The sequence below is a fragment of the Carassius auratus genome, chromosome 17 (genome assembly GCF_003368295.1).
Source record: "Carassius auratus strain Wakin chromosome 17, ASM336829v1, whole genome shotgun sequence".
NCBI lineage: Eukaryota > Metazoa > Chordata > Actinopteri > Cypriniformes > Cyprinidae > Carassius > Carassius auratus.
In genome coordinates this window covers 13,703,149-13,727,697 of record NC_039259.1, presented here as the reverse complement: position 1 = coordinate 13,727,697, position 24,549 = coordinate 13,703,149, and the positions used below count along the sequence as shown (strand labels likewise).

Sequence of the window (24,549 nt, the reverse complement as noted above, 5' to 3'; positions counted from 1 at the left end):
AGGAGGCTCAGTGTGCATACAGTACGTCATCAGTGTCACGTGAAGGCGCGTAACAGTCTCTCACATGTGGAAGTCACAGCAGCTGCATGAGTGGGAGATCATGAAACCTCAACTTCTTGAGAGGAATTGAGCGTACACGTCATGGATCCTAAAGACGTTTACTGACAGGGCTGCTTATATATTTCAATAAATAACAGGACACCTAGGTCCCCCTGTATAATTCATATTTCAAAGAGAATATGGTTTATCACCAGACAAGTCTGAAGCCCGCCTGCACACCGTCCAAAATACGTGCAGTGATTAATATCAGCTGAATATAATTAGCGGGTTTTTTTTCTCGCAACAGGACACGCGGGCTGCTTTAATAACACAACATCAGCACGAGCGCGTGGAGGAGGCACCTGGGACTGAAGCGCTCTCCTCTCGCACACAGACGGGATCGGCGCGCGCTGGACATGAGGAGGACCTCATCCCGAGCCTGATTTCCTGCGGTCCCGGCCATCTGTGTGCCTTCAATCACACCGAGATCCACTCACAAAATGACCCAGCCGCAGACGACCATGGAGCTGGAGCAGAGCTGCAGTATAGCCAAAAAGAGCATCATTACCAAAATGTTTAAAGTTCGCAAAAGGAGAGAGATGCTGTTCGTGCAGGTGTGCTTCATCAGCAGCTTCTTGTTCTTGGCGTGGTGTATGTCGGCGTTACTCACAAAAACAGGTGAGTGACTGACTGTCCCTGTACTGTATGTATTCTTGGGGCTACACATATATACTTCACGTGTGTCGTTATCGTATATTACAATGCGCCGAAAGGAAGCAGTACATACATTTATCTTTTTTTGGGACGTCAGATGTTGAATTATTTACTGTAGTGTGAATAGAGTCTGGTCTGAGTGGGGAGAACATCTCTTTTCTCGGGATTCACATGAATAAATGCACAAGAAGGGTTGACAGCATCTTAACAACGTCTGTTATTCTTTGGCTATTTAGTGGGGAGATGTGGCTTGGCATGGTTACACGTTGTAGCCTACAGTATATAAAGGCGCATTATTGTATGTAAACAATGAAACAAACAAACAAACTATGATTTCAATCTATGGTTTTTATGTCCAAAATATTTCACTGACAGTCCCTGGTTGTGTTTGTGTAGCGGTACGATAAAAACTGAATGCACCGTTACGTTGTATCCGACGGTTAACGTCAGCTGTTTATTTAAAGCTGTGGAAAACGTAGGCGGAGTCAAACGTTTAAATGGGCGTGTCGAGATTCTGAAGGGCGGAGTCAATAAAGCCACAGGCAGATCAAGATGATTTATGATTTAATTACTTTACAGAGAATTCATATAATTATAACATCATTATTCAATGAAGAACTAACTTGACCTTGAAGTACATTTTTAGGCATGAAGGGTTGTATTGCGAATATATTTGTGTATTTTTGAGAATGTACTAAATTGTCATGTTAGTATTATTAGTCTTGAATAGAAAGACCTTCCGACTGATGGCCAAGGACTGACTTCTGACTGAAGAAGCAAACGATCACAGTTTGTTTTGTTTATCATGTTTAGGGGCATGAAAATGTAAAGCTGATATCAGTACAATAACAGAACAGCATGTAAAATCTTTGATGTATTTTAATAAGGCTATGCCATGAATTTCACATGCCTTTGAAAATCCAGCATCTAGTTGTTCCTGAAAAGCATTGATTGTCACATGACCGCTTTCTTCTATAAGAAGTTTGGCATCATGATAGCTTTGTTTCCAGGTGGACTGTTAAAGAATGTGACGCATACTCACGGAAATCCAAGGCTGAGACGATGTTGACATTTTGTGACACTTGAAGTATGTTCTAACAACAATTGAAAATTTACTTGAATGTCGTTAAACTATTATTTTATTTTTTTTAAACCGTTTTCACTCAGAAATTGCAAGCCAATTTCTCAATTAATTACAAAGAAACAAGTACCACACTTAACGTAGAAAGACTGAAATAGTTTTTTCTTGTAAAACATCCAAAACAATCAATCCAGTAATTGGGAAAATGTTTTTACAGTGTATAGTTTTATTACTGGGAAGAACTTTGGTAGCTCTATCTTTTGAAGTTTTGAAATTGAAGAAGCAACAGATAATTTCTTCTGTTTTATAATGTACATCTGAGTGTAATGGATTATCAAAATAAGATACAATTTCCGGGAGATACCACTGCTCCCCAGCTCACTTCAAAAGTGTGTTGAGATTTGAATCTTGAATAGTTAGTTAACATCTCTGTGCTCCATGGAAGAAATAAGGTCACTCAAGTTTGGAACAACAACAAAGATTTAAAAATAAAACTGGAGTTATGTGCAGAGCTCTGAGACCCCCACTGATCATTAGCCGGCAGACAGTCTGATGTTTTCTTCATGTCTCCACATGAGTACTGTGAAAGGGTATTTGAGGGAAGGTAGTTTTAAGAATTGGATTAAAAAATGACGTCTGTAAGATGGAGGGTATAACCGGCTCATGTGTAATTTAAATATGTAAATAAAAAGCATCCTAGAGGACACGGGAAATTGAATTAGTGTTAGGTGAAGAGCCACACAGACAGCACAGTATCCAAAATATGATATATACCTTAATAGACCAACAGAGGCTCACTGGGGGAAAAAAAATACCTGTGATGCTAGAAAATATAACTCTTCTACTTGCACTTTCAAATTGATATTTCCATTGAATTGCATTAAAAGGGTCATGAAAAGCCTTTTTTTATCATTTTTGTGGTCCAATTATACTTTTTTATCAAGTTTTTTTTTACTAGGGATGCATGATAAATATCGACCGATAATTAATGCGCATCTCGTCTGTAAAGCCAGTAAAATTTAACGCTGAATTTAACACTGATTAGAGAACCGGCTTTACTGACGAGATGCGCATTAATTTTTGGCCGATATTTATCGCGCACCCCAAATTTAACATCAAAAAACATCATGCGCTACATGCACGAATTGGTGGGTGGGGCTAAACAGGCAGTGATTTAGAAGCAGGGGTTGGTCTTCTGTGGAGGCGGTGTTTAGCCACACCATTGCCACAACAAAGTGGCACGTTCCTAAAACCTGTAATTTTCCCAACATATAGAGCTGGTTATGTGATGCAAGTCAAAATGTATAAACTTGCAAATCATGCACTATGGTAAGTGTTTGAGGTCATAACATAGTACTGCATAGAAAAAGTTAAGTATTTCTAATCTACCCCTGTAATCGTAACTTGTAAAAAAGGAATAACAGTTGTCGTTTTACTGCCACTGGTGTTCATTTCAGCTGAAAACTGCGGTTTCTGTTTCTGCAGTTTCCAGCTGAAATGACAACCCATTGAGCCTAGTTGGTTATAAATTGAGCACATATCAAACCGCTGTGGTACAAGCAAATCTCAGACACATAGGACCTCTCATTACAAGAGATTTTGCATCGCCCTTTTCCACTTACTCTTATTGTCTACAAAGTGTACAGCATGCCTGCCTGGCTGAGCGATACTAGTGGGTGCGGTTGAGTTTAATTACGCCAAAATTACAAGCGGCTTAAGGGATTACCTGCACATGATATTGTAATGATGAGGATGCTGAATATGTGCTTTCTGCTTAATGGCTCTACGGATGCTGGGATATCTGATAAGCCTGTCAGGAGTCCATCTGGTGTGCACTCCTGCTGTGATTTAAAGAACATCACACCTAATATGGACCAGCTTCCCAAATCTCATTCCTGTTCTTCTGCACCTTCTCATTATCCTCCATCGATAAATATAGGGAAGTTAGTACAAGTTGAAAATGCTGCTTAATGAACTTTTTTTATTTTTTTATTGCTGTTGAGTTCATTATTCTCTCCTCCTGTGACACTTCATTACACAACTTTTCTTTTTTTCTTCCTCTCATAAGCTGTAAGTGGGTCATTCTGTTCTTGATTTAGCAGTTGGAATATTTTTGACAGGTTTTGCTGCAGATGTTCTCAGTTTGTGGAATTTTTTTCCTGTCACTGTCTGGCTACTTGTAATGTTGGGAATATTTAAAAGATATATTGTGCATTAAAAGAATAGATCACATGAAATTTTAATTGTCATCACCCTTATCTTGTTTTATAACAATTTTTTTTTATATGATTCCCATCATATAAGTGGGTACTAAGGATGTAAATTGTTTGGAAGTTAACGGTGTTGTTTCTTAAATTCCAAAAGTGAATGGAGTAAAAAAAATCAAGGTAACTGGTCTTGACTACAGTACAGTATATTTTAACATTAATAATACTGGGCAAATGTGTATATATATATTGGGCCCTATATTAAATATATTGCCCACAATAAACCAATCATAGTTTAATTCCCCCTTTAAAAGCCAGTTGCACTTGCGCCATGGTAGAATGTATTTTTTTATTTAAAAAAATGTTTGTGTGCTGCTGCGCTTCCCTGTGTGTGTGTGTGTGTGTGTGTGTAATGAGCGAAGTGTTCACGCGTTGTGCACTTGCCTATAGGTGCATATTATTAACGCACTTTTTAAATAACAAAGAAAAAAATATTGCGCCAGACTTTAAACCAGGTTTGAGTTGGGCTATGGCGCAGTCTATTTTCAGTTCCTCAAAATAGCAGTGCGTCAACAATGCACCTGAACACGCCTCTTTTTTTTCCCTTTTCTTTTTTTTTTTACCAGCATGCCCATGGGCGCAAGGCTAGATTATTGGATATTAAACTGGGAAAGAAAATATTTTGACATTTCAAAAACGACCTATTTTACACTTTAACACCTGAGCTGCATGTCTTTAACTAGTCATGAACCACTAATTCAACCACTCATCAAACCATTTTACCCAGTAAGTTAGTCACTGGAGTGATTTAAAAGTGATCGTCTGAGAGTCAGTTTTGGATAGATGTATTAAAAAGTTTGTGAACCAGACTACACTGGTCATTATTTGTTGTTGCGTGTAAAGACATTATAGGCATCAGCTTAGTCTGTTTATTGTTTTGTAGTATTTAGTGCACCCTTGTCTTTTGCAAGGTAATGTTAATGTGAAGAGCTCAAAAATCAGCTAAAACAATGTGTTTTCTGGAAAAACTGTCTGCAGAGTTGAACGTCACGGATTGAACTGAATCATGACTACAGTTACCTATTCATTCTAATGGTTGCTTTCATGTTGTACGAGGAAAAAAAGTAACCTCATACATTCTTTGTCAGAATTTATTTTTTATTTTTTTTTATAATTTGAACAAACACAATGTGTTCAGTGAGTAACAGATGTAATGCCAACTGTAAAATAAATATGCTCCACTAAATATGTGCAATAGTTTCAGAACAAGATAAATGTGTCTTTTTTTGTGGGGGGGGGGGGGGTCCACACTCCATATCCTCATGAAAATATTATATGCTGAAATCGACTGCTGAAGCATAGAAATGCAGGAAAAAACATGAGACATAAAATCCTAATTCAAGCTCTGGCTGTTAGGACCGTATGCATGATTGAATCTTCACACCATTTTCTTTATGATTTTCTCAAAATAAATAACCCCTGTGGTGCTGCTAACCACATGGGAACAGTGATTAAAATGGAAAGCCATGCAGATCAAGGCCACAGCATCACACACTGACCCAAAGCCTGACCGACAACTAATGTAGTTAATTAGCTCGAAGTTGAAATCTATTCCATGATTATGAGTATTTGGATAGTTGACATGTAATGTAAGATGACATGCTAAAAGTATAAAACCGTTTTAAACCATAGGGTTTTTCTTTTCTGCAGTCCATGTAAGCTCCACAAACTCCGCATACCCAAGCCATTTGACAGAATGAGTCCACAGAATAGATCATTAAAATGAATATTATAAATTCCCTTGTCATCTGAGGTGTAACATAAGATTATGTATTAAATTGTTGGGAATATGTATGTCTCTCTCATTAAATTATTTATTTGCTAAAAGACAGTAATTAAACCGATCTGTGCTGGTTACGTAGGGATCCGGGTAAGCGGATTCACAACAGCTTTGGCGCCTACGCTCTGAATTTGTACATTTTAATTTATATGTGTTTATCTTTATTCACAGGTCATGGGCTGGTGCTTCAGGAGGGGTTTGATGTTCCCAGAGATCACCTGGGCCGGAGACTTATGGCCACAGTGGGAGACAATGAGACAGAGAAGAACTGCACAGAACCAGGTAATTCATACATTACACCATAATGAGTGATCACTTGTCTAAGGATCAGTGCTGGGAAGGTAACTTCAGTCAATGTAATTTGGAAAATAAATACATTTTTTGTGAAAATATTCAGATGTAACCTGTAGTTTAATTGCCCTTTTTCCTGAGTAACTGTAACCGATTAGTTACTTTTATTTTATTATTTTGAAATTATGTAATGCTGTTACATGTAACTAGTTACTCTCCCAGCACTGCTTAGGATGAACTTCATACTGCGAAAAGACATCACAATGCAGAGCATACCAAATGTAAAGAATTCCCAGGTACCCTAGGCGGTTGTAAATTTATTGAAAAACCTCCAGCATGGTTTGCTACTACTGCTATATAGTGATTCTTAATGTAAGAATGATCATTAAGAAAGGAAATGAAGGAAAAGAATGTTGCTTGGTGATTTTTGCTTTGGAGCCTTCAGAAAACTTTACCTTAATTTTAACTCGACTCGTATATCATTTTGAAGATCTTTAACTGAGAATGTAAAAATAAAAATAACTCCTTTTTTGGCTCATTTCTCATCTCCTCCCCAAAATCACCATATATGGAGCTTACAACGCCTATTTTTACTAGGCATAACCTCATCTTCATATAATTTCTACGCGAATTCCCATGCACGTGACCTCATGTTTAACACCGAGACAGTAGGGAAATAGTATCCCTGCTGTGTTTTAGAATAAATACATGAAAATATCCATAAAAACAAAATGGTTTCAAATAGTTCTCAGATATTTTAGAAGATCTCATTCTTTTACACTCGCCAAATAGAATTTCGATGATTTTATCAAATTAAATGTACTGTATGCAGTTTTGCTGATTTGGCGCATCACTGACAAAGTATTGTAATAAGGAAACATACAAATCTTACCATTTTCTCCTAGTTATGTCTAGTTATTATATATAGTGTAGAGTTTTTCATAATGTTGTAGAGATGACTTTACAAGACATTAACACCTCCGTGCAGCTGTAGTTGTACAGCAATCCAGCGGTGTCTGCCATAATATCACAGTAAGTGCACATCATCGATCATTGTTCTCGCTAAAATATTTCTCATGACATGTGGTCTGTAGTTTAGTTTAAATATTAATTATTGCGCACCTATAGCACCCTCGCTTTAATAAAAATAACTTGTCACAGGAAAATTGTTTAATGAAATTTATGCAATTATGTTGTTTGTAAAAATAACGTAATTTCAGTGTTAATCTCTCTTAATGCGAGTGGAATATTTCATGTAAATGTGTATATCAACATGAAAACAGTTTAACTCGCTGTTTACTTAATTTTCTCACTCCATGAAAAAGTTTGGACGCATGGTTTATAATGTCCATACGGTGCGTACATATTAACGCAAACTTTAACTATAACTTTTTTATAAATCCCAATATGTGCGTTAAAAATTGCATACTTTAACCACTAGCTTTAAAAAAAAAAGTGAAAACTATCCACAAATAACATTCATAACACAAATAACATAAATGTGTTTGTCACAGGCATGATTGTGTTCAACCAGTTCTTCTAATGACTTATGATACATTTCTGGCTTTTGATATCTGGCTGAATATTAAATTTTGTGAAGATTAGGCTCAATATTCACTACTCACTCAAAAACAGATGGCCCACTAAGCCACTGCACACAGAAAATCTACTGACTGCTTTGGGAACCTGTTCCATTGATTGTCATCTGACTATTTATTCGAAAGTTTTTATTTCATTTATTTATTTTCTTAGAAATCAAATTGATCCCATATAATGTAATTTCAGTGTCTTTGATTTATCGTCTATTTGTCCACAATTTTTGAAAACTCTTCTTACTTCACAATATCATTCCCTTTCATCCATTGACACTGATATTGACCAGACAATGCTGATAAAGACCTCAATCTGCACAAAATGTAATAGATTCATGAAAAGGTCAATGGAATGGAGCTCAGTCCTGCCAGCTTATTGAAATGAATTGTTCCAACAGTAAATTAAGCTGCTTTGACTGGAAATTGTTATCGCTCTTATCCCTCTAGGCAGCTTTGTGGAAAGACAAAAGGGAAGATTTGTGATTATGAGAGAAATTGATCTGTGGCTTTGCCTTGTGCATTCTATAAATGGAAGCAGTAAGGCTATTTTTAGACACCGTCCCCTCGACATCCCTGTGACCATTGGAGATGCTGAGGAAGATGAGGCCAGATCTTTGGAAAGGATCTTGGGAGTCCTGGCATCTCGGTGCCTGAGGGCTTTCTCATTAAACGGCTCTTATTTGCCGAATGCTGCAGTTTGGTGCTCGTGACCCTGTTTGCACTGCGATGTGAGATTATGGAACGTTTCGGGGGTTGTGTCTCTTTTAGAGTCGTGAGCTGAGGAAGTTTGTCATCGTGGGCTGATGGAATCTGCCTTTTCTATTTGCTCGTGATCCATAATGAATGTTTCAGTGTCTCAGGGAGTGTGGAACAACACCCCTGTCAGGCAGATTTGCTCAGCGGTATGCCACGTGCCATCGTCAAGCGCTGACATCGTGGATCTTAGCCTTGCTTCTCCCAGCCAGAATGTGAGTGAGCAGTGATCTGAGGTCTTTGCCAGCTACATGAGCGAGAAGGGAGAAGAAAGATGAGATCTGTCCATCTCTGTCAGCAGCCCACCGAGCTGAAGGTCAGGTGGAGGTCACATCGACTGTCACAACTGTGAAACATTTGCTCATGAATTTAAATACCGCTGCATGTGGGAGTTTGTGGAGGGCGCTTCTTTCTCACTGTTATAATGTTATTTATTCTTTTTAAGAATTTAAGCTGTTGGCCATTACAAAATTAATTCAGACGTAATTGTTGAATTAGTTCCCCCTTTTTTTTTTTTTTTTTGCAAAACTTGCAAAACTAATATACCCTTGGTTCATTGTAATCAGCGATTGAGTAGTACAGTGGCAGCACATCATTGGTGTGTCAAATGTATTTAAAAAAAAAAAATAGCAAGTGGGCGCTTTGCATGACAACTGCTTATAAAGCTAAATATACCGCTTGACTTGAATAATTCAGCTGCTACATTATCAGCTTCCTCCTTATGGGATGGCCTGAGAACATGGAAAATAAAATGCTTTATAAAATATGAAAAACTAAAAGTTCTTCTTGGATTTTACTATTTTTAAAACTCATAAATATTCAGTATGGAAGCACGTTAGTGCCACGGTTCAGAAAAAAATATGAATTCTTTAAGTCATAATGAGAATTTCTCATAATTATGACTTAGTATCTCATAATAATGAGAAACTTTCTCGAAATCGTGACTTAAGCCATGCCATGCATAACACAAGAGTGATGGCACGACAGCATAATGTTGGTTAAAACCATGCAGGAACACTGCAAAGTGTCTAATCTGTCATTTTAAATAATTAAGATAAATTATCTGCATGTAGTCTTGTTAATTTGTAGCACTTACCAAATTACTCTATAGTTCATGACTTCAAACACTTCTGCAGTTAAGAAACCCAGGCATTTTATGAAGAAATGAAAGCCATTACACAAACTTTTATTTATTAGCTGTCCCTTTCATGCATACAATGTTCATACAGCAAGCCATCTCATTTCAAAAGCACAAAGCATCAATGTTCATTACCATGGTAACCTGTTGGTCTTCAGCATACTGCTTCTTGCAGGACAAACATTTGACATGAAAAGCTTAATGTGGCATGCAGTACAAAGCTAGATTTAACCAAATTCAGTACACAATGATCATGCATACTATATACTGGCATTCAGGTGGACCAAAAGTATGAATACTATGAATACTAAGAACTATGATTTCTGCAACGCAGAAAACGCGGACGGAATCGCGGAATCCAGTCATAAAAACGGAATTTACATTTTAACGTGGAATGTCATGGAATTTGTCAAATTTTGTATTAATTAATCAAAAGGTCATTGCACTTAAATATTTTAAAAAAATAATATCTGCAAATATTAAGCCGGAAAAGTCTATTTAAATATGAATCCTGCATGTTCTGCATGTCTGTGTTAATGAATGGTAGAGCCATGACCTAGACGCTAAGCGCCGAATTTAGGAGTGTAGTTTAGGTTAGGGAAATCGAACACTGAGACACGGGATGCTATTCGCTCAGTTGTGGAGCGTGTTTGTTTCACATTTTGAATGGAGGTGAAGTTGTGGCCCGAGTCCCGACAGGTTTTGGGAAATTTAAATGTATCAACTGTTACCGATCGTCCGCAAGAAACTGAGTATTTCGCTCAATGGTTTTGTTTTTGCAGCATTCCTGTGTTTACAGTGGAAGTTCGAGGCGGCTGAGCCAGCGAATAACCAAACGTTATGTGATTGGCTTACAGATAACCAATTATTTTAAATTTCATACAAGCGCCCCCCACGAGAAAGAAAACCCTCGTCAATTATGCCCTTCCAGACTCTGTCTACAAAGCAAAGCAAAGTAGCAGAGTTTGTTATTACCAGGCTAGCAGGAAAGAGCTTTGATACAGTAGATATTAAACCATCTCTTATAAGACAGCAATAATGATCATGTAATAACTATAGTGATAACATAATAAAACAATAATGATCATGTGTCTTTCTGTAAATCCTGTGTAGAATTATGCTTTGTTTGTAAACGAGTCTTTATTAAAATGAAGTGAACAAAAGACAATTTTCTTACTGACGTGATCTGGAACTTCATTTAAAAATAAAGCTCATCCACTCTTTCCCAATTTTAGGATCCGAAGAAAGGCAATGCAAAGACTGTTTATACAAGTTGGCACTGCACAGTATCTTGTCTTTGTTGTCATCTTTATCAATTAGATTTTACGTACACCTGTTTTCGCCTCTCTTGTTGTTCACACTGCATGTGTGAATCTTTGGTTGGGGCTAAACAGGAGGTGATGTAGAATTGCTGGGTGGGGCTGAACAGGTAGCAATGTGGAAGCAGGCTTCGATCTTCTGCTGAGGCGGTGTTTAGTCACACTATTACAACATAAAGTGCACATTCCACAACATACCGTTTTGGCAGATTGGCTTCAATAGAAGCTGTTTAACACTAACAAGAAAAATGATTTCTGAAACTTACAGAATGTTTTTATTGTACAATGACCTCTTGTATATCAAAAGATCAAGGGAATTTTGATTTCTCTGTTCATGTCTCAATTTTTTGTTATTTTAACTTAATTTAGTGCTTCCGGGTTTTTTTTTTTTTTTTTTTTTTTTGACATGGCATGCATAATATAGCATTTTTAGTCATTCTTGCAGATCTGTGGGAATGGGGTTCATTTTGTTTTTGCTTTTAGTGCATTGTTTTCATGTAAATATACCTTATTAATTCTGTAATATCTTTCTGGAAATAAAGGTATTTTTTCCATTCTCTAAAAATCAAACCTCCTGAGAAGGAAAATGTCTAGTCAACTTTTATTTATTGCAGGTTTCGGCTTCCTGTGGTGTAACTGCTGATATTTCTGTATAGCTCTTAGATTCAGTTGAGCCCCAGCCCAGATTTTCTGTGGCTTATTTCCAAAATGCATCAGAGCAGCAGTCAAACAGAATCTCATGTTTTCCTTAAACCATTGTTCATCCCTTGATGTAGACCTCAACACAGTGCCCACACATACTGTAACTATAGCTCTAACAGAATGAAGAGGAGTAATGAGTTAATTGATGCAGCTTCTCTTCAGAGGTATAGCATTTGCCATCAGATTGTTATTTAATCAAGATATTGTGCAAAGCAGCATCCATAAATTGTATTGCAGAGGAAGACATTTTTAATTTGACACAATATGGGTTGTTCTGACCAATAATAAACCACTTAGAGACAGATGGCCTACCTGATCGACATTAAAAAGCAACCAACCAGAGTTTCTTGTTTTATATGATGTCTAGAGGCAGGTAAATGTGAAATCGATGGTGCTATAATAATCAGCTAATGTGCAAAGTGGTGTAGAATTCAAGATACAGCAATATCTGTGAAAGCTTACACAGAAAACACTTTAGCAATCTGTTTAAAATGTTTTGCAGCTCTGTGGTCAGAAATTTCATAATCTAAAAGTAATAAGTTTTTGGTGAATACAGCAATTAGTTCTTCCTCTAAAACACTTGTAGCAGCCGGAGAACTTGTGCACTCTGATGTAAACAAGCATACATGAGAATAACATGGGGGAACACGTGAGAGACGTGCTGAATGAACGCACATTCACTCTCTGACAGCAGATGGTGCTAAACTGCAGAAAATGCAGCCGTTACCCTTGAAACCCCATAAATGAAGCAGCTGCACTACTTTCTCAAATTTATTTAAATGGATTTAAATATCCATTAGGATTTGTGGATTTTCTATGGTGTTCAGCCACGCACCAAATACTTAAATATTTAGAATTAATGGGCTATTCATTTTCAAAAAACTTATTTTAACCCTTTAACTGCCCCACCAAGAAAAAAGCATTTTTTGTTTGCATTTCTTATCTCCTTATGTCATTAGTTACCACACTAAAAGTATTTTTTTTCCAACACGTCCCATAATTTTTAAAACATTAGCTTAGCTTTTCTACGTTTACCATAAAGTGACAAATCAACCATTTGGTTGAGCACGTTTTTGAAAAATTATTGAAAACATTTTTTTATAAAGTTTCATCAATTTTGTAAAGTTAGGGCTCTTACAGTGTAATATGTCAAAAAAATATGCTTACCTTGCAAAATTTCACCAAAAACAGTTTACATGGCAGGAGTGATTTCTTTCTCTCTGACATCCATCAAAGAAGAAGTGTTGTGACAAATGCTGTTGATTTTTTTTTTTTGGCTTAACATACCTCTACCAGATGGTAGAGATGGCTCAATCAGCTTGAATTAAGTTAGGTACTCCTCTCAATAAAATATAGTGACTCAAAATGTGCTCAACCATTTGGTCGAGCGGCAGTTAAAGGGTTAAGATATTGTTTGAAAGTGTTCAGATTCTTTGTTCGTTTACATAAACTGCCAATGAAATTCTTCTGAACATTCATTAAAGGGACCACTAAGTAGGAATTACTCCCATCTAGTGGTGAAATTGTATTTTGCATTCAAACTAATTTTGCTCTCCAGCGCCTCGCTTTTTCAAATGCGCGTTGCATCTACGGTAGGCGATATGTACCAAAAAGCTTTGACGGGATGTCTTCTAATAGCACTTCGTCGAGTTTTCCTTCAGGTGAACAGGTGTGTTATTTCAAACAAACTGCAACATGACAACTAACAAACGAATGTTACAGTATGAATTACTGACTGTGGAAAACATGAAATATTGTAATTAGTAGTTATGTCGTCTCTATTCGTTATATTTTCTGAATAATGTGCATTGTTGGATATAAAAAAAATATAGATTGTAACACTGACTTGCCTGTCGAGAAGAAAACTGGCCACTTCAGCGTCTCTTTTGAAATCTTTATCAAGCATTAGCTCTTTCCACCTAGAAATAGCTTCCCCGACATTAACTCTTGTTTTCTGTAATCTACGGTCACGTTTCCTTTTACGTTCTATTTTTGACTGTTTTGGCGACGATGTTTTCTTCTCCTGTGGCGCGGCATATGTATGTATGGTCCATAATAAGAATGCAATCCAGACTTTTAAACTTGCCGGTGCAGTTTCAAGCGCCTCTCACTGCTCTGCACCTGCGTTTCTGGCTCTGACCGAAAACGCGCTGTGGAAACGCGTTGGCTTAGTACTTTTTGTCCCCCTCTGCTATTATAGTTTTGCAAGATGGCGGAACTACATGGAAGCCTCCATCGACCTACCCGTCCCATGTATATAAAGATAATAAATTCTTCATTTACGAGGATTAGTTTAAACATTGGCATAGGTATTTGTACACCATTGAGGGCATATTTATGAATAAAAATATTGATTTTAGATAATAAAATACCTAAAAAGTTACTTATTGTCCCTTTAATCTTAGGTATTCCAATATTTAATAACACTGTTAAAATTGAAAGTTGCAACTGTTTAATGAGCTAACATGAACTAAGACTTGTATTATTATTTTTTTATGAAGATTAATAACTTGTAATAGTTATTAATAAATTGTAATAGCAAATGTAGCTATTGTAAATGTTAATGCATTAGTTGAAGGTTAACTAATGAGGTCTTATTGTTAAGTGATACCTATTGGTCTTTTATAGTTCTTTTGCACTTTAATCTGTGTAAAACGTTTAACTTGATATTTTTCTGTTTCTTTATTGTATTTAAATATTCAGGTTTTTTTTTTTTTTTTTTCTAGAAAAGGTTATTCAACCTGTTATACTGTATTATGACCACTTTCAGTATTGTGATTGTACCGTGATAAGCATGAGCAATTTAGCGCAACATGAAAATTTGATACCGGCATATTCTTAGTCATGACCCTTAATTTTCATGTAAAGAGCTTTTTTTAACTTTTGACATCTGGCTGGCGCTACGGAGCCCCAAATACCACAACAGCCAGGCACAAGGACAGTTTCTTCCCTCAAGCAATCTACCTTATGAACAGTTAAATGTTCCCCATATTATGCAAAAAGCAATGACATGAAACCACTAATAGAAATGCTGAAACGGCACATTTCAGTTAGCATGCAAGATAAAATTTTTAAGCTCTAAAGAAGCTATATTTTAGCAGGTTTTGTACTAGAAGAATCTCACTGAACAGGCGTTGACATCTGCAAACAAGCAGGTGCTTTTAGACCTGGCCTCCATTATGTTTGTGCTTCTCAGAAGCTGCTCAAATCAATAAGTAATCTGAAAGAGAGAGAGTGCTCAGACAGTCTGGTTTGGATGCCAGCTTGCGGACTGAAATTTGAATAAGCAGAATGCCCCCGTGCCTGAAGAGGGGTTATTTTAAGAACTTGCATTTTTTACAGACTGAAACAGATTGATCGACCCATTTGTAAGGGGGGGGGGGGTGGAATGTGATGGGCTGGGTGCTTTGTGTGTGCACTTTTAAGATGTGACATAACTGCAAGCTCAGGCACTGACAAATAGGTTAATACACTATTCAACAGCTTTACAGTTTTGTAGCATATCTCATAAAACAAAAACAAAAAACATAATATTGTTACAGGGGTAGGCTTGTCGATTAGAGATGGTGCTGGAGGCGGCATTGTATTTGATCCAGTATTAACGGTGCTTTTTCCAGATTGCTGCTGTATATGAACTACGCAGTTTATACTGTACCATAAAAGACTTGTCACTAAATAGTTACATTTAAATCCTTACAATGCCTTGACTAGTGTAATTCTGCTCTCAAATCAAACTGTAAACCAGGCTCTAGGTTGTATTAACTGGTAAAAGCCACACACAAACCTTAATTCATGCTAAATAATGTAATGTACTACATTTATGGACCATAAGGATGTAAATTTGACAAAGCATAGTAGGCCTATGCATTATGTCATTCTGAACACACCCACATTTTTTAATTAAGATTAACTTTTTTTACTAAAGGTGCGTGCACACCAAAAGCTAATTTAATTATTTGCGTAACCGGATTACATACAAGTCAATGCATTGTTGCAAATAATTGCAAATTTGTGCCAGACAGTGCAAATGACACGAATTGGGCAATGTGATTGCCAGGAACGTGCAACGTTTGCCTCGATCACATCTTCCACACAAGTTGAAAAATGTAAACTCATAGGAAACTCGCATGACACGTTGTGCTGCAAACCAATCAGTGAAGAGCTTATTGACACGTCTGATTTTACATGTCTGGTTGTATCAGAAAATTGAGATTATTATTATTATGGGTTTTATTTGTACAAGTGACGCAAAAAAAACATGCTGCGAGTAATCTAGAGTGAGTAGCGAATATTCACTTAACTTTTGGTGTGTACACCATGAAAAGCTACACTGACACACACACACACACACACACACATCTAAGCTCAGCTCAGTATATCCAACTGTGAGGTGCTGATCCTGCCATGCATGTTCACATCAGGATAGACACTGATGGATAAGGTCATTAGATGACAAAGCACTTACTGTCTCACTCTACCTGAGATGCTTGTCCACAGTAGTTAAGAGGATACAAACCCAAAAGTATATACTGTACATACATGTACGTATGTAGTTCACCATTTGTTTGGAGACCTCGACTAAGCCTTCACCTGAAGGTACTGTCATGATGCCCACAGAGACAGAGAGAGTTTGTTTTTAATGGTACCATCATTAATAATTGATACAGTGAGCTGGAGCTCCTAAGGACTTTTTAATGGATTTACCTGCAAGCGATTGCCATGTTTCTCACAAGTGCATCAACCTGGAGAAAAACAACCTCCAGTGTCAACAAACAGCAGGTCCTGCAGAATGTGAAGTCCCATCCTGCAGAAGCAGCATCTCTGGAAAATTGTCATGCATATTGGCTAATATTTAATCATATTTGCTCATGTTTATATACATGTTTTCTGTAAATCTCATTTGTTCTTGTGGGTTTAGCAAACATGGTTACACTTCCATGTGTACAGTATTTGATGAGATTTATGCATGTATGTTGATTAATGTTTATATATAAATAAAGCCCTAAATTCAATTTGTTTTTCATATAAAATTAGTATGCCGCTTCACATGACTTGGATTGAACAAGTTGATGTTCATATGGCAGAAATGTACGGTAAAAATCAATCCGTTAGTTAATGTCATGTAATCAAACAGACGGTGAACACCATTAACAGCAATGATTATTTGGTGTGATCAAACTTGAAGCAAGATTTGGTAGTTTTGTATGTTGTCTCAGGTGTTTGGTCATCTCAGGTATTTGTAAGGGCTGGATCAAGACTGAAGCTTGTGTAATTCCTATCCTGTGGCAGAAACAGAGAAGCTAATCGAGAGAAATTAGCTTAGCTGCTGTTCCAACTAAGCAAAGAAAATGATGTGTTCAACCCAAGCAAAATAATAAAAATGTGCATTTGATCAGATGTATCTGAAGTACAAGGTTATGAGTGAAGTGAATTGACGTGACATTCAACCAAGTATGGTGACCCATACTCAGAATTCGTGCTCTGCATTAAACCCATCCAAAGTACACACACACACACACACACACACACACACACTGTGAACACACATCCGGAGCAGTGGGCAGCCATTTATGCTGCGGCGCTAATCATCTCTAACCACTAGGCCACGACTTCCCCGTAAAAAGTGCATGAATGAATGGACAAAAATGATCAGAAAATGTTAAATTATAAAATATATTTTAAAGATTTTAAAGCTAAAGAAAAGTCTAATGGGTTTGGAATGACAGGATTGAGCTTTACTCAGACTCATGCCATTGAATACAGTTCTGGAGTGTCATTACTGAAGTTTTGCTTCATGGACTAAACAGTATAATGGCTGAAAAAAGTTGTCTAGGCTTGCACTGAAGGAGAGGGGGAACTGAACCATATCTGGGAAGGAGAACAGGGACCTGTTGGTAGACTTTGTTTGACACCACCTTCAAATCCACCCAGAATTCCCTAGCAACTGCTTAGAAATACCTGGCAACCACTGCAAGCAGTGTAGTCATAGGCCACTTTTTGTTTTTGTAGCAAAAATAATTTTTTCCCCTTATGCCCCAGAATAAACTTCTTCTGTAGTGCCAAGCAGTTCAGTTCCTGTATGTGGCTTCTTTGAGACTAGTGCGTGTACAGAATGTGTGTCATGCTTCTGTGTGGTAGTCTGTTGATGACACTCCATACTGTATGCCTGCATGTGCTCTGTGGTTTCTCTCAGGAGACGACCTTGAAGGTGTCTTCTCCTTCTCATGTGTTATGGGAGGGTGAGCTGTGGGAAGGGAAATGTCATCACTGATCAGGGCACCAACAACTGTCTTCCGCTTGATGGATAAAACCTGTTGGTATTCTTTGTTTTTCTCAACCCTTCAGATAACAGTGCTGGAATGGTGGTGGTTGTGATGATAAAACATCAAGCCACAATTGGCGTCATTTATAACCGATTGCCTTTTTAACGGGAAGAGCTATTAGTGCCATAAGTGTTTTAATGAGCTCTTCAGACTGAAAAATGAGTTTGCAGTAGAAGATTTTTAAGCAGGTTTTGATGCTTTTAAACAGCAGATGCTTTCGTCAGTATTGTTTGTGCTGAAGGACAGTAATATGGGCAGAAAGGGTCCCATACAATATAATTCATACAAATATATTCGGCACAAAATGAGATGGCAGAGTTTGTTGTTTTTCCCATTAATAAAAAGATTGTATCCTTAGCTAGCTCCACACTGGAGAGCTGTGTTATATCAGAAAATCAAGTTTAGTCTAACTGAAATTGACACTTTTTCATGTTTAATAATGTAAAGCTGCTTGATTTAAGGCTTTTGCATAAAGTACTAAATAAATAAACGTGACGTGACTTTACTGGAGGACTGAACTGCAGAGCTCGTGCAAACATCCACATCGCTATAATCGGATGCTCTTTCAAATCTTTTGCTCACTCACTGTATTTTTGATTGTACAGTAGGGTAATTTTGTCGCAGTAGCACTTTTATTATTCCTTAATTAAAATTAAAATATTAGTAATAAAATAAAGAAACGCTAATGATAGCACAAATAAAATATAACGATTGGCCTAAAAATGGCGTTTTCATTTTTTTTTCAGTTAGGTCGAACAGTAGGGATGTACAAATTTTTTTTTGTTATTATCCAAATAATGATTAGTCCTAGAAAGCTATTATCAGAACACGTGAGCATAACAAAGTGGTTAGCAGATCAATGAATGAGAGGGCAGCGCTTCCAGAGTTGCAAACCGAAACAATACTGTACTACATGGATGTTTCCTGTCGGCTCAGTTTTTTTGAGTGGACTTTGCTGTATCGATGAGCATGAACGGTAGAGTCCTGCATTTCCCAACTTTTTTACACCCCTCTGGCCGGGCTTCGGGCCAGTTTTTTACAACAGATGCGGGTCGGGCCTCAGGCCTGTTTTAAGCTTCTCCTTTTTATATTTTAGACATTCATCAATTAGTGATAAAAAGAGCGTCAAGAGCGGCTGGACTGCGTTTAGTGTCTCGCAGCAGCATGTATCGATGGTGCATGCCGACAGTGCAGCTCAGCAGCTCTGTGTTGAAATGCACGCAATAGGCTTAAGCTAGCTGCAAAGCACCAGCAAAAGTAATTACCATGAATGTCAGGGGGAAATAGTAAGGAGATATTTTAATTATTTACTAAACTGTTTTCTGAGTCTGTCACAAGGATGAAGTTGCCGATTCTGACCATCCCCTCAAACGTGCCTTTAGAGATACATTTCCATTTTACGGATTATGATTATAATGAAAGAGTTTTAGTTTTTGATTTATTGTTCATTTAGTAGTAATGTAAAGCTTTCTATAGATATGTTTATCATGTCTGTGAGGCGTGTATTCATGTATTCACTGAGTTTCAGTTCATTTTTGTGAAGCGCTCCTGTTCAAGACGAAATGACAGAAGCTTGCGCATTGTGTGATTTATAAAAACATGTTTTGTTGATATTTTGTGTACACAAATCAAAGTAGACCCATTACAGTTTTGAATGATGTATTACGGTTACCTTTTGTGAGCAAAAATGACCATGTATTCACTGAAATAAAATGCAATTGATCACGTTGGCATCTCCATTTCCTGCAAAGTGCACTTCAGCTTCCACTGTCTGTGCAAACTATGGGATATAGCGCACATTTATCTAGGTTTAATGTTTAAACATTGTTATATGCTTGAACTGTTTTATATCTATAGATTTTTTTTAGGCAGAGCTAATGATTTGAGATTGCTTAATTGATCAAACATCATCAAACATTGTCACTGTCTGTTGCTGGCCACTTTGTTGTTTACTTAAAAAAAAAAATAATAATAATAATATTTAATGAACAAAAAATGCTCCAAACGTTTTTCTAAATGAACTAAAAAATAGAAACTAAATAGAATAACATAATATATAATAATATAATTTTAATAATTTTAACCGTAAACCCCTGTTGTGCAGTTGAACTGCTTCAAGAACCTCGCTAATAAGAAATATCATGTAGCTTTTCAGCTGCAAAATTATTTTGATAAATTCACGACAACTTTTTTTTTGTGACTGTGAGTGATTTTAATCGACTGTCTGACAGTCATTGAGGAAGTTGCATCAAAACTATGCTATTTTTCTAGAATCTGTTGAATATAGTTGAAATGGGCTGCACAAATCTACATGACTTTAACCTATTCAAACTCACCCAGAGCCCAGGATACCAGGTCTAGAGAGTGAAATGTCCCACTAGAAAAGCGCCTTACTGGAAACACCTCTGAATTGTCTTTTTAGGCTACAGTATACAGACTACATACTATCATGCATTAGTGATTTTCTTTCCTATAACTAAATATTCATGGCTGGAATGAATGTCAGTGTGTGAAATAATAATGTAGTCCTATGCTCTGGTGACCATGCGTACTACATATACAATGTGTTTTTTCCTGCATTATGGTGAAGTCGCTTGTCCCTTGGGTGTGATTTATATTCTGCTGCCCACACACTCCAATCGTTCCTTGGAATCTCATGCTGGTCGGGTTTTACGGGCTGTACCATCAGGTTTTTATCTGGATAATTTTTATGAAAAGCGACAACTTGCGCCAAAGTGACTTTTTCTTTCTCCTTTTCAATGCAGCAATCCACGAGTTTCCCGAGGATATATTCACCAACAGACAGCGTACTCAAGGAGCTGTACTTCTACACATATTTGCGGTAGGAGAGCGTTGTGTGCGCACGTCAATCAACGTCTAGCCTTGCTCACCAGTTGACCTTGTCATCCAGGATAAATGGTGCTTGTCTGAGAATTTATGACAATTATAAATAGTTTGTCAGCTCTCGTCATCATTTATGTCTGGTTACGAGTTTGCCATTGGGCTCACGGTGCTGAAAGCACCCTGTCAACAACTGCTTATAGAACAGAAAACCATTTAGACATGCAACTTGAATTATTTCTGCATGTTAAGCCCATTATGGTGCATCTCATTCTTGTCTATCTTCTCATTTCAGGCTCTATATATGTTTCTGGCCCTTGCTATTGTCTGTGATGACTACTTTGTGACCTCTCTAGAGAAGATCTGTGAGGTGAGAATAAATTTGCTGTGGCAACGATGAGCTTCCAGTTCCCAGAATCACTTGAACCTATTCTTCTAAACCCTTTTCTAACAGCTTCCTGTTATGCTGGATATTAGGTCTTCTAATACCTTATTAGAGATAGGTGTAGGTAAGGGTGGTTGGTTTGAGGTTTTTCTTTTTAGTTTTAATATTATTTTAAATAGGACATGTCTTTGAGAAGGTTTTAACATGCTGACAGCCTGCTATGCTTTAGCCATCAAAGCACTCTTTGTAATAAGACTTTTACAATAAACTTCAAGACAAATTACTGTCCGACTTCAGATCATCTGCTATGGGTAATGTTTTTATGCATAATCCTTATTAAAATAGAGGAGACTGATAGTGGATAGTAGTTTTTACCAATACCGATAGCTAGGTTGGTCCACACTGGTTGATACCAATTAGTCAACCTATATTTTTTAAAATTAATACTAAATGAAAACTAAAATGGCCAATGGTTCAACGCACCAAATGGTTCACCCAATTCGTTGGATTAAGAAATGAAATGCCGGTGTGGGTTGCTTGGGGATGAACCGTTTTGATTGGTCTTTATATTTTAATTGGCAAAATTGAGCACAACAGACAACCATTGTTTCTAAAATAACACAATATTAACTTCTTAGTGAACTGTTGTAAGATGAGTAACACATTTGCACTAGTGTGATATTGCACTTAGCCTACAGCTCGTGTGATATTTCTTAATCTCAATGGGGTGTTTTGCCCAATATCTTGAATTTTAGGGTCATTTTATATCCATCCATCAAGCAGTAAGTTGTTGCACTGCCTCATATTAGTCATCAGTCGACTGTATGAAATGGCAGATGATCCACATAGGTCTGGGGCAGGGCAAGTGCGTCAAATGCGTTAAACGCGTCATTCTTCTCCATAATTTATCTTAACGCGTTAAATTACCAGCCCTAATATATATGTAAGTTACACACTAGGCAAAAGCACAGATCTGCATCTAGAAGAAGTCACACACCAGATACGTCATGTTCAATTCAAGCAGCGGTCTAAATATGTTTATTTAATCACCAAACGGAGTTTGCTTCAAGGATGAACAATGTGGCATAAATGAATTTTGAAGTTTGTGGTTAAGAAAAACAGGGTAAAGGGAAAGAGAAAGTACGATCTGTATTACAACTCTCTATATGAAGCATACAGACTCTATTAGAGCCACAGAAAGAGCACAATACAGGGTGAAGTCATTATGTACATTAACAATGATTTGGGACAAATATAATGTAATTTAATGGAAAACTATGTGAATGGTACTCTGTTCTGCAGCAGGATTTTCTGTCAGCTGCATTTAAATGCACTTTTGAAGTTTCCCGCCCTGTGCAGCGTGCAGTGTCACGTCAAAACAAACAGCACGTGTTGTTGGGGATTTCCAACAAGGCCACTCTCGTACTGTATAATGGCAGCAGACCCTTCTCAGCCACTCCAGCAATAGACGCAAACCGGAAAACTATGGGAATGGATTTTTGCTGATAACTGATAGTTCCTCCAATCAACTATCAGTGCCAATGAATCTGCAAAACTGATGAATCGGTCGACCTCTACTTGAAAATTCATAATTGAAGGTTATAGTTATTACTTTCATATTGTTTGAAACCTCCTTAATTTTTTTTTTTTTGAATAGTTTTTATGCAAATGTTTTAATTGTAGTGAAAGTGACTAGCTCCATTAAGGCATATACCACTGTCATTCAAATGTTTGGAGTAAGCATGTGTTTTTTTTTTTGTTGTTGGAAAGAAATTAATGATTTTATAAAAGTTATAATAATAATAATAATAATAATAATAATAATTAAAACTAAATTATTCAAATTGATAGTAAAGACTGACATTTGTTACTAAATCAAAAAAAAAAAATCTATTTCCACTATTCATAAAAGATTCCTGAAAAAAAAGTTTACACAACTGATGTAAACAGATCTTTTTTTGAGCAGCAAATACAATTATTTGAGCAGCATATATAAAACCAAAATCTTCATGCTATCTTTTCCAGTTCTTGGTGTAAAAAGTAATGACTAAAATAATTGTGAACTGGTCCTTTAAGACTGCTAGTCATTCAATCAGCCCAAATACAGTTTTTCACATCTCTGGCGTCTATTTAGACCATTTAATTATAGCCTCCGCACATCCTGTGTGTGATCCTGTATGTTCCTCCTTTCCATCAGAAACTGCACCTGAGTGAAGATGTAGCAGGAGCGACCTTCATGGCAGCTGGAAGCTCTGCCCCCGAGCTGTTTGCCTCTATAATTGGTAAGCAACACATTCAGGTGCTTGTATGTGGATTTATTAGTTGTGTGTCAACAGATGCTGTGGATCAGGACACTCTTGCTTCGTTTTGCAGGTGTGTTCATAACACATGGAGATGTTGGGGTTGGTACCATAGTGGGCTCAGCTGTGTTCAACATCCTGTGTATCATCGGTGTGTGTGGGATATTTGCGGGGCAGGTGAGAATCTCTCTGAGCTCTGTATACACCTCTCTTCCTTTGAAGCTGTTCCCACTTTTGACCTTTTTCATGTTTCAATCTGAACATTGCAATACGAAAATTTATGTACTGGATTTTTTTTTCACTTCTTACATTCATTTCAAACAATGGCTTATTTTTAAATATTCCATTAAAAAAAGTAAAAGTTCTACCACATTAAAAATAGGCATTACAGGCAAATACTTTGGTAACTGAAATGAGAAATGCCTTTTTAAAGGGGTCACATGACGAGATTTCAAGTTTTCAAGATTTCAAGTGTGGTGTCGTTGCCACGTTTATGTTTACGTGTCATTATAATCTGTATTTATGCCCTTACTGGATGAAATAAATGGCTCGTTTCTAATGGGTTTTTATTGTTTTTGTCTTGTAGCGGCGGTGTTCTGACAAGGACACACATCACAGTATGTTAAGGGGCGTAACATTTCCGTCACACTCCTTCGGCCAATCACAATGCACTGGATAGCTGGCCAATCAGAGCACATCTCGCTTTTCAGACCGATGAGCTTTGTAAAAATGTACGCGTTTCAGAAAGGCGTAGAGAAGCGACAATAATGTACAGTATGTGGAAAATGTGTTCTTTTAACCTTAAACCGCATAAACACATTTCATTACACCAAATACACACAATGTTCTTTTTAGCAACATCATATGACCCCTTTAAAAGCACACTTCTGTGATATTTTTGTCTCTTTTTTTTTTCTTTTTTTTTGTGGCTTATGGCATGACTTGAGGGTACAGTAAACATGATTAATTTATCAAAGCAATAAATAGTTTGCTTTTGTTGATTTTCTGAATATAAAGAACTTCT

General features: G+C 37.0%; 1 protein-coding gene across 2 annotated transcripts in view; it reads left to right on the top strand.

Annotated features, from left to right (window-relative positions):
• The first annotated feature begins 81 nt into the window (after window positions 1-81).
• The window catches only part of slc24a4a (solute carrier family 24 member 4a), a 36,174-nt gene continuing 11,706 nt past the window's right edge, over window positions 82-24,549 (top strand). The window contains exons 1-6 of one of the 2 annotated variants that reach the window (XM_026285936.1): window positions 82-717; window positions 6,053-6,163; window positions 20,765-20,841; window positions 21,136-21,210; window positions 23,423-23,507; window positions 23,599-23,702. In XM_026285936.1, the coding sequence (XP_026141721.1) occupies window positions 540-717; window positions 6,053-6,163; window positions 20,765-20,841; window positions 21,136-21,210; window positions 23,423-23,507; window positions 23,599-23,702 (630 nt within the window). In that variant the 5' untranslated portion in view covers window positions 82-539. The remainder of the gene's footprint in view (window positions 718-6,052; window positions 6,164-20,764; window positions 20,842-21,135; window positions 21,211-23,422; window positions 23,508-23,598; window positions 23,703-24,549) is intronic. The other variant, XM_026285937.1, reaches the window with a different exon arrangement.